The 12,069-nt window shown below is 34.3% G+C and overlaps 1 protein-coding gene and 1 pseudogene across 3 annotated transcripts in view; both read right to left on the minus strand.

The window, feature by feature from the left end:
- Window positions 1–1,161: 1,161 nt before the first annotated feature.
- Window positions 1,162–1,395, minus strand: LOC111147435 (annotated as a pseudogene).
- An 8,753-nt stretch (window positions 1,396–10,148) lies between these two features.
- Window positions 10,149–12,069, minus strand: part of LOC111147388 (centrosomal protein 97) — a 45,413-nt gene continuing 43,492 nt past the window's right edge. For all 3 annotated transcript variants that reach the window (XM_022503395.1, XM_022503410.1, XM_022503402.1), the window contains one exon: window positions 10,149–10,909. In XM_022503395.1, the coding sequence (XP_022359103.1) occupies window positions 10,205–10,909 (705 nt within the window). In that variant the 3' untranslated portion in view covers window positions 10,149–10,204. The remainder of the gene's footprint in view (window positions 10,910–12,069) is intronic.

Here is a 12,069-nt window from a genome sequence, read left to right on the forward strand (position 1 = left end):
ACCTATATACAGTCATTTTGGCCACAAAAACGAGTGACCAGGACCAGGGAGGCCTGCCTATCACTACTAGATAACTGCGTATCACTTCAAATAACTTTGCAAAGTCACCACACTCCCAATGAGAAATACTATTATACAAAAAATATGCAATTAGGATCTTAGCCTGACTGGGGCTGACACACAGCTCTACCTCATACTAGCAGTGCCAGTCTAGGCAAATGATTTAACTTCTCTGGGCTCAATTCCTCAACTGTAAGTTAGGGGCAACAGTATCTGCACTTAGGAATAAATGAAATAACAAATAAAAGTCCCCTAGCACAGTGTCCCAAATCTCTTCGATTAAATTCCTTACCTCAGGTTATGACATGGCATAAGGAATTTCTGAACACTACATTTATGATAATCAAACTTTGAAAGCTGGATAAAAATGAGAACATAAGGTTTGTATGTCATGATACAAAACCAAAGGAACTGTTCCTTTCTGTCCATCTACAAAAAAGTTTTGATGCTAATGTTACTCAATTTTATTTCTCTAACAACGCATGGGTTTGAGAGTTAGATAAGCAAAAAAGCAAATTAAGCCAGTTTCTGATGTAGTTAATTTGGTGGGTATTTACCAGCAACCTGGCTCCATCTCTGATGGCAGAAGCTTGGGGCACAAGCACTCCTGAGCCCATGTCAGTTCCTGATTCAGTTACTTTGCTTCTGAACTCTCTGAACAAGTGACTAAAATTTGGGCCCCCAAACCCCTTAAACCATTGTTCAAAACAAGTGACTACTGTCAGGTTAGGTACCAACCACTCTATTCCCAAAACACCATAAACCACGAGAAGATGTTGCCAAGGATAGGAGACTAGAAGGAAGAGGAATTTGGTGCCTCTATGAGTCTGTTCAGGCTGCTATAATAAAATGCCATAAACTGGGGGGGGCTTAAACAACAGAAATTTATTTTCTCACAGTTCTGAAAGAAGTACCAGAGCAAGGTGCGAACTGATTCAGTTCCTTGTGAGAGCTTTCTTATTGCCTTGGAGATATATACCTTTTGTTTCCTTCTTTTTTTTTTCTTTTTTTTTAAGGAACTCTGTGTGTGTGTGTGCGCGCGTGCCGTGCACGCACATGTCAACACAGGTAGAGGGGCTAGAACTCAAGTACCTGGAGGCCTCAGGAGTTCTGCTGGGCAGTGCAAAGGAGCTTCTTTTCCTGCTACTTCATATCCTGTCTTTGAATGCTTCCAGCTCTCCATGCCGGTCCTCCTCCTCAGGGGGCCACAACTCCCCCTTGTGCTGTATGACATAGTCCTCAAACCACCTGGTCTGATTGGCAATCCAGAACATAGCCAGCCACAGGGAAGGTTAGGTAGCCTGTCCTCTGAAACACCTCCAGCTTCACTCCCATCTTGTTTCTCTATGCCCCCCTCCTTTTATAAGGATATCAGTCTCATTGGATTAGTGCCCTACCCTTATGACCTCATTTAACCTTAATTGCCTCTTGCTGAGAAAGGCAGTTTCATGCAAGCAGCCCTTCATACATACCTCCTTAGCCTAGAACACACCTTACCAAGAGATGAAAGAGTACTCACAGCTTGTGCTGGGCTTTTTGCCTTGTGTGGGACTTTCTTTGTGTGTTCCTTTATTTTGCTTAAGACACCTGAGAGTTCCTTCACTGCTTCCATCATTTGAGGACACACTAAGAAAATGGCCATCTGTGAATCAGAAAATTACCCTTACCAGACACCAAACCTACTGGTACCTTGATCTTGGACTTCTCAGTCCCAGAACTGTGAGAAATAAATTTATGCTGTTTATAAGCCACTCCGTCCCTGGAATTGTTATAGCAGCCCAAATGGAACTATTCACTCAAAAGTTTTCCAAAATCACTTAGGTCATCTCCCTTTTTCTTATGCCTCTTCAGTGGATTTATGTCATACACCTGTAATACTTAGATTCAGTTGTCGTAATCCACACTCTATCCTAAAATTGCCCTGACATCCTACTTGAACTTTTGGAGGTAAAATTCTCATATAATAAAGCTTCAGTCTTTGTGCACTATTCTAATAGTTTTAAAGCTCAGTATGTAATGATAAAGAGGTCAATTCATCAAAAATATCTAACAGTTGTAAATAATTAGATACAAATATTAGATATTATTAGATATTATTATTATATTTAGATAAATATTAGATATTATCTAGATATTATTAGATATTAGATTATTAGATATTAGATATTATTTAGATATTAGATATTATTTAAATATCAGATATACTATATAATCAGATATATATTGGATATTATTTAGATATTAGATATTATTTTAGATATTAGATATTATTTAGATAAATATCAGATATACTATATAAATATATAAAGCAAATACTACCAGAACTAAAAAGAGAAATACAGAGCAATAATATTTGGAGACTTTAATATTCCATTCTCAACGATTGATCAAGTATCCAGACAGAGAATCAATAAGGGAACAGCAGATTTGAACAACGCTACAGACCAAATGGATCTAACAGACACATACAGAACATTCCATCCAACAGCAGCAGAGCACATTCTTCTCAAGGGCACCTGGAACATTTTCTAGGATAGATCATATTAGGTCACAAAACAAGTCTCAACAAATTAAAGAAGGTAGAAATTATATCAATTATCTTTTCCAACCACAATAAAATGAAATTAGAAAACAGTAACGAGGGGAAACTGGAAAATTCACAAATACATGGAAATTAAACACATTTCTGAACATCCAATTAATAAGAAATTAAAGGGATATAAAAAATATTTTGAGATAAATGAAAATAAAGACAAAATACCAAAACTTTTGGGATGAGCAATCAGTTCTCAGAATTCTGTCAACTATTTTCAAATTTTAAAAATTCAACTTAGGGGCAGCTGGGTGGTTCAGTCAATTGAGCATCTGCCTTTGGCTGGGGTCGTGATCCCAGGGTACTGGGATTGAGCCCTGCGTTGGGCTCCCTGCTCAGTGGGGAATCTGCTTCTCCCTCTCACTCTGCTCCTCCCCCTCTACCTGTGCTCCCTCTCTCTCTCAAATAATAAATAAAATCTTTAAAAATTTTTTTAATTTAGGGGTACCTGGGTGGCTCAGTTTTTAGGCGTCTGCCTTCGGCTCACATCATGATCCCAGGGTTTTGGGATTGAGCCCCGAGTCGGGCTCCCCACTCTACAGGAAGCCTGCTTCTCCTCTCCCATTCCCTCTGCTTTTATTCCCTCTCTTGCTGTCTCTTTCTCTGTCAAATAAATAAATAAAATCTTTATAAATTAAATAAATAAAAATTTAATTTAAAAATTTTTTTAAAAAGGAGGATCAGAGCAGAAGGATCTATAAGCAGCAGAATAAAGGAGCAGAAGAGGTATGGCAGGGAGGGAGTGATAACTGATAGATGATCAGACTTGTGAAACTATTTGGGGAAATCTTCTTAAATGTGTAGAGCAGATCTAGTGGAGCACCTGGAAAAAATAAGAGTGGGGATATAGCCGGTCTTGGGACTAAAAAAAATAAGGCAGTTTTTAATTCCAAGAAATTTTTTAAAATACAAGAAAAGATGAGGCAACTGGTTGGTTCAATTTGTTGAGTGTCTGACTCTTGATTTTGGCTCAGGTCATGACTCCAGGGTCCTGGAATCAAGGGCTCCCCACTCTGCAGGAAGCCTGCTTCTCCCTCTCCCACTCCTCCTGCTTGTGTTCCCTCTCTTGCTGTCTCTCTCTCTCTCTCTCTCTCTGTGTTAAATTAATAAATAAAATCTTTTTTAAAAAAGAAAGTAAAATATTTAAGAATAATTTAACCAAGGAGGTAAAAGATCTTTACACCGAAAACTAAGTCATTGATGAAAGAAATTGAAGAAGACACAAATGGAAGGGAATCTGGTGTTCGTGGATTGGAAGAATTAATATTTAAAAGCTCTGTACTACCCAGAGCCATCTATAAATTCAATGCAATCCCTATCAAGATCCTGATGGCATTTTTTTTACAGAAATAGAAAAAACATTTCTAAGATTCATATAGAACCACAATAGACCCAAATAACCAAAGCTGAAAAATAACAACAAACTGGGAGGCATATTTCCTGATTTCAAAACTATATTATAAAGCTACAGTAACCAAAACAGTATGATACTGGCATAAAAACAAACACATAGACCAATAGAACAGAGTCAAGAGTTCAGAAATAAACCCATGTATATATGGTCAACTAATATTTGACAAGAGAGCAAAGAATACTCAATAGGGAAAGGAAATTAGCTTCAATAAATGGTACTAGGAAAACTTAATATTCATGTACTGAAGGATGAAACTGGATCTCCAAATTATACCACTCACAAAAATTAACTTGAAATGGATTAGACTCAGACATAAGACCTGATACCATAAAATTTGAAAGTTGCTAAGAGAGTAGATTTTAAAAGTTCTGAACACATACAATTATAAAACTAGATAAGGTGATGGATATGTCAAATAATGTTATTGTGGCAAACATTTTATAATATATACATATATCAAAGAATCATACTATATACCTTAAACTTACATAGTGTGTCAATAAAGCTAAAAATTTTTTTAATTTGAAAAAAATTTGCAGCAAATATATATAATGGAATACCACTAGGCAAGAAAAAGGAATGAAATATCAGATGAATCCCAAATAATTATGCTGAGTAAAAGAAACCATACAAAATAAGAGGGGTTATGAAGGAAATGAAGAATCTTTCAAGGGTGGTGAATATGTTCATTATCTTGATTACTGTGATTGTTTTATGGGCATGTATATGAGTCAAAATTTATCAAATTGTCCACTTTATTTTTTTAAGTAGGCTTCATGCCCAATGTGGGGCTTGAACTCACAACTCTGAGGTCAAGAGTCACATACTCTGTCAGCCCGACACCCCTCAAATTGTCCACTTTAAATACATGAAGTTAACTGTATGCCATTTATATCTCAATAAATATTTTTTTAAAGATTTTATTTATTTATTTATTTGTTTGACAGGCAAAGATCACAAGTAGGCAGAGAGGCAGGCAAAGAGAGAGGAGGAAGCAGGCTTCCCGCCAAGCAGAGAACCCGATGGAGGGCTCGATCCCAGGACCTGGGATCATGACCTGAGCTGAAGGCAGAGGCTTTAACCCACTGAGCCACCCAGGCGCCCCTCAATAAATATTTTTTAAGGTATATAAATAATTTGGGATTCCCTGCCCTAATCAATAGTTTGATTAACCAGCTGTAGTAGTCTGCTCAGGCTGCCATAACAAAATACCATTGATTAAGCGGCTTAAACAATACAAATTTATTTTCTCCTATCTTTAGGGACTGGAAGTCCAAGATCTGGATCTCAGCAGGTTTGTTGAGCTCTCTCTTCCTGGCTTGCAGATGGCTGCCTTCTCACTGTGTCCTCAAGTGGCATTTCCTCTAGGCATGCACAAAGAATATCTTGTATCTCTTCCTCTTCTTACTAGGGTATACCAGTCCTATTGGATTAAGACCCCTTCTTTTTGACCTTTCTTAACCCTAATTATCTCCTTGAAGTACTTATCTCCAAACACAGTCACATTGGGAGGGCTTCAACTTATAAATTTTAGCGGGGGATACAATTTGGTCCATAACACCAACAAACTATAGGTCCCAACTGGGTCAAATGAGAAGGCTTGTGCTCTATTTACTCATTCACTCCCTAACTTTCAGCACCCAGTTTCAACAGTATCTGACAGTGTCATCTGTGCTCTGTGAGGGATATCTGCTCTTCTCTACGCATCACCTGGAAGTAATAAAAACTATACCAGATAAAACTACTAAATTACCATTTCTTTCATTTCATATCTATTATCATAAGGCTAGGACTATTCTATTGTAAACTCATTTATATAACAATACTCTGGAACTTCCTTAGAATTTTAATTAACCACTAATTGCAATCACAATGAGTAACAACCATTACTACCAACCACTATAATAAACAGACTAATCACTCAAACAAATGTACAAACTTTTTATTTAGAATTAGACTCAAATACAAATTAAATACAAATTAAATATAATACAAAATATTTAGCCTTCATAAAACAGACCATAACCACTTTAAATCATCTATTTCTAAGACAAAATTAAAGAGAAATCTAAAAATAGCCCAAAAATAAATTTACTTTTAAACTCTTTTTGTTAATATTAAAATTATTACAAAATACTCAAAGAAATTGAATTAGAAAATGAACAAAGCCACTACACAGAGATTCCTGGCTATCTACTAAAATCAATTTAGGAATTAAAATGTAATATGATTTCCACTCATTCACAAATAAAAAGCACCTCATTTTAAGAAGACAATTATCTGTTTCACTCTAAGGTTATGAGAACTGTTTTGTTTACTTGACTTTTAATTTTAATATGGCACTGTAGGTTTGATCAGTGTAAGCAATATCACTAAACATATTTAAGTGTTCCTTACAGACCCTTTCTGTTTTACTTTATAAATAAAGGGATCATATATTTAAAAATTAAAACATTACAATATAATAAATGTCATTAATAAGATACATGACAAAATAAAAATATACATTAAAAATGAAGTCTTTTGTTTTATGAATGGGAAACTGATCAGACTCATGTTCTATATGCCATCTTCACTCCAGAAAAAAAAATTTTATAGTTTATATTGTTATAAATCCAATTCTAAGAATCTGCACCAAAAAAAGTAACAAGGAGATAGTATAATATCTTAAGCTCATGTTACATCTGAAAATACTTACAAAAAGTGGAACTAGACTGCATTAAGTAGATAACAGGAAAATATTATTACAGAGTTTACATATCTAAAATAACCCAAAACAAAAATAAAAGTCCACACTCAAGAATGGCACCCACATTATTCAAGAATAAAGTTATCTGCATATATGCAAACCAGTGTGTAGCTAAATATTTTCCTAAAACATGCATATTATGAGGCCTTTCATAATTAAGCTTATAGAACCAAACTATATTGTGTTTATATCAACCGTCATGATTGGACATTTCTGCACAACAAGAGAGTTAAAACTCTGTCATCTGTTGTTCTGTAAAACTGAAGAAGAAATATAAACAAACTCAGGATTTCACTAGAAAAAATTAGCAACCTGTTACACTTCTTGTTATGAAATAAATGGATTCCAGATGCAATTATTCTTTTAAATTTTTAATCTCTAGAAGTCCTCTTTAAAAACCATTTTAATGGGCGCCTAGGTGGCTCAGTTGGTTAAGCGACTGCTTTCGGCTCAGGTCGTGATCCTGGAGTCCCAAGATAGACAGAGTCCTACATCAGGCTCCCTGCTCAGCAGGGAGCCTGCTTCTCCTGCTGACCTCTCCCCTCTCATGCTCTCTCTCTCTCATTCTCACTCTGTCTCTCAAATAAATAAATAAAATCTTTAAAAAATGATTTTAATGATATCACATTTCTTAGAGAAAATTTACTCAGACTTCTGAACTTAGTCATTATTTACAGGCAATTTTTATTCAAGTGGTAGGATTCTAGCTCTGTCAGTTTTTTTATCTTTCAAAGAGAATGAAAAATACGCAAAGATTTTCCTACTGACTCACTAAATGTATAATTAATAGTGTGTAATAATAAATTTTGGAATACAATAACTTTTTAAGTTTTCACAGTTTATTACTACTAAATAGCTATAACATCAGCAAGTCACTTAATTCTCTATACCTTTTCATCCTTAAAACAAAGAGATTAGAATAGATAATTGTTAAGATTCCTTCCAATTTTCACATGGTAAGATGCTGTGCTTCTGGAGGAATATCTCATTGATATATTGAGTTTTCTATATAACAAGAAAACTGATACAAACTAAAATAACACAGCTAAACTAATCCTCTCCTATAAGAAAAAACACAAAGACCATGTTAAAGCTCAACTTCCCAAACTTTACTAGATTCATTCTCTCTTTAGCCAGACCAATGAATAGCCCATGACATAACACCAAATATCTTACTTAATTACATAAGTTATTTTAAATTACACTATAAACTTATTAAAATATATTGTCTATGCCACAATTTTCCTGCATTCTAATTTACATTATTTTCATTCTACCTACATTCAAAATAATCTATACAGTTCAGTAGGGAGCAACTGAATATTCTTCCACTTCAAAACACTAGTAAAGTTAAATCTAATGAAGAGCAGAATATTAACCATTACCATAAACTGTCAATTTTAAAATAAAAGCATACTAATATTATTTATTGGCTAGAAAAACAAAGCAAAGTTAAAAAAGGAAATCTTGCTGACAAACACTAATATTCAAATGAATTTAGTTGTATTGTGCCGTTTCTTAGAAAAAGAGGGAGAAGATATCAGCAGAAACCTACTTAGGTAATACTGAACCACAAAATTTTAGGGACTTTTATGAGAAATTAATGTACCATAAATCAGCACTTTGGTATTTAGTGCAGTGCAAGTTGTTTTTTCTAACTATGGGCAGCAAATGAGGCACTTAACTGTAAAATAGAAAAATAGGGTATATTTAAGAAGAAATTCAAAATCATTCATAAAAGATAATTAGCATTATTCAAAAAGTAAAAAATTCTATTTTTATTTAATGTGCATTCAACGTTACACATGCTTCAGTACGGAAAATTTTGAATGTAAGACGGCTGTTTCATTTATAAGAGACAGAAAATATTTCCTTTTCAAGAGACTCTGAATTTCTGAGAATGAAATCTAAGTGTTCCCAACCTGAGTGCTACATATTTATAAACCAAAAAAAATACATCTTACCCATACCGGAGAAAAGTTTCTAGCTATCAACAAAGTATAACATGTGATCCCCAACTTTATTCTTGAAGGATCGTAAGTTTTTATTTTATATAAGTTCGAAGAAAGGGATCTAGTGACTGTAACAGAAAAATGAATAGATATTTAGCACCTAAATTTAGAACACTTAAGTATTGCCATAGTTTTAAATAGTTGTATGTCCAAAGATTAGGGGAAATCAGATATATGTTGTTCAATGATACTACAACATTCTCAAAGATTAATTTATTAAGCTTCCTTGATTTGCAAATGCATCCATCAATAACATTCAACACAATATTATCATTTCTTCCTGAAGTTACAGATATTCTTCTTAACAAGAAATAAGTGAGGTTTATTTTTTTTTTAACCACCACTAAATTGCCTTCCAAATGTGGCACTTTTCCAGAGATTTGGATAGAAAATAGTCCTTTTAAAAAGTCATATTCTACCATTTATATTATTTTAAATGTTCTTCATTGTGAAGCAGAGGTCAAAATATGAAGTAAATGGCCATGGACCTTCTGCTGAAATACATAAGCAAATATAATGCAGGGTCAGAGAAGATGAACATACGTTAATTTCTGGCAAGGAAGTTGGCACATAAATGCTTATCTGTAGGGTAAAAAAGCACTGAATGAAAAGATAATGTCTGCTGTGACATTATTCCAAGCAAATGGAGCCTAGCATCTGCTTTCTCCACATTTAAGAGATATTCTAGTCATGCCTCTTTAAGTAAGCTTGATTTTAATTCCAGATGGAACACTTTACTTCATATGTTAAAACTGACAGATGGCATTAAAGTTTTCCATGAGACAATTATATTCATTTCCTCTGAAAAATCCTATAATCTTACCTTTTCTCCCTATTTGCTCATAAGAAGGCTTTTCTTGACTCATAAGGGAGGACAAAAGGCTTAAAAATATATGTTCGTATTCCAAGGAGGCTGGAAAAATTTCTATAGTTCACAGTCCTTATATTTGTCATCTACACTCACTTTAACAAGTTGCATTCCTTACTGCATAATTAATTTCCTCACATACAGAAAAATCTAACTTCTCTTATTTATATCTTTAAGGTAAACTGTTCTATTTTCTTGAAAGATATTCTAGTTTATTTTTGAAAGGAAATGAGTACATTAAAAAACAAGAACACTGTTGATGCAATTCAGTTATTAGGAAATAAAGTGCATATAGCTTTCAACATAAATATTGTTTGACGGATTACAGCTAATAGCTAATAAAATCAAAATGAAGATTCAGCCCAGTCTCTAAAATATGGAAAACATGAGATAAAAATACAAATTCTATATAAATAGTAAGAAAAATGGGGTGATATTCCCCTTCACAAAAAAAAAAAAGACAACTGAAATTCTTAAGAAACTTTCTCCTCCCAAGCAACCACACATGCTACACTGTAATACCAACATGCAATACCTGAAATTTAGAATCGCAGTCTGACTGTTGCCCTTGAACTTCAGCATTTAATTTACAATTTTCTGGTGCCTGGCTGATTTCATCTTGCAAAGTAGGAGATATGCCATGAGTATCATCTACAGAAGCACCATCAGACAAGGCATCTAACTTTTCAGGGGAAGAAGGTATGTCAAGCTTACTATCTCCTGTCCCTTCATCAAAATTTGTCCTCTCATCAGCATCTTCTAGCTGTTGAACTGAAGTTAAATACTGCTCAAGTAGACTATTATCCTGCTCATTGTTTAAGCTTTCCTTATTCCATTCACTGTGTTCATCAATGACATCCCCTGTATCTGACTCTTTGCCATATTTGACTGTGTCAATGGAATTCCCCATTATGGAACTTTCACTGCCTTCTGTGGAACTTTTCTCAAAATCCAGAGAATCCTGCAAACAGTGAACTTGGTCTGTTAGGGAAGAATGAAAACCAGAGTCTGGAAATTCTGGTAAAGATTTCTCTTGAGGAGCCTCATCAGGAGCAATGAACCAATCAGAATTTTGATCAGAAGAGGGCTCCTGACTTTGGGTGAATAATGGATGTTTAGAGGGCACTAGAGTACTTGATACAGGAGGAACATCAGTATGCCAGGAACTTAGACGCTGATCCACCATCTGTTGCCAAGCTTGTAGAGACCTTACCTGTAAACCAAAGGATATAATTTTATTATAAAACAAAAATCATGCCTGTTTTACAATGTTCTTTGAGCTTTTTCCCCCAACACTCATGAAGTTGGTAAATGGCAGATGGCAGAACTGGAGTTAGAAACAGCCTGACTCCCCTTATCCCTTCCACAGCAATCCCAGCCTAAACCAGGCTGGTGCAAGTGGTACATGTTCTTGGTAACAAAAGGTCCTCACCAGGAGAGTCAGGATGAGCCAAAGCTATTCTCTTGTTACTACTAGAAAAACAAACAGAAGCACAATGGCCGTGACTAAGGGGTCAATAATGTACTCAATAGAAACTGAAGTCTATTGAATAAGACACTTTAGAGCCCAGAATAAGTAGATTCTCTAAAATAAATATCTCAATGTAGATATCCATTTAGGATAGAATTTTAAAATATTATCTAACAATATAGCATATACAACTCTAAAATATCCAAAAGTACCCTGAGTTCTTTCTAATATAACCTTTACATTTTTAACGTACAATCAAAAAATCTCAAAATTTTACAATTAAATCTGCAAGAAGAAAGCAATATATAGAATCTTTTAGTTTCTCTTTGACCACCCTCCCAGAAAATCACTGACAGCAGTTTGATAAATGTCCTTCTAGACCTTTTACTATGTTTTCAAATATACACAGAGTTTTTAATATCAAGCAGAACCTTAAGTTCTGCAACTTGCTGTTTTTCACTGAACAATGTTATTCTGGAGAACTTTTTACATCAGTCCATACTGCTACCTTATTCTTTTTAATTGTTCCATAATGTTCCATGGTATTGTTATTCTATAATTTAACTACTCCCCTAATATTAGTAATTATAAAACCTTAGAAATCAATAACTATTTCTTAATCTTATGGATAAAATCCTATTATAGCAAGTTCTTTTATAAAAGTATTTCTAAGAAATTATCAAAGAAATGTTTGATGAGATAAAATAAAAGTAAAACTGATTGTCCGAACTGTCCCTGAAGTATGCTATTAGAGGATTTAAACTCTCAAGAAGTCATGTGCACATTTTAGGACATGCATATCAGAGCCATCATATACTATCTTAGTCACTTTTCATTCAAATATTCCCAAGAGGTAAAACAAGATAGATGGCTAGAGAAAACTTTTAATTGAGTATTTTCTA

This window comes from Enhydra lutris, unplaced genomic scaffold (assembly GCF_002288905.1).
Source record: "Enhydra lutris kenyoni isolate GAN:26980312 unplaced genomic scaffold, ASM228890v2 scaffoldscaffold2, whole genome shotgun sequence".
In the NCBI taxonomy this organism is placed as follows: Eukaryota; Metazoa; Chordata; class Mammalia; order Carnivora; family Mustelidae; genus Enhydra; species Enhydra lutris.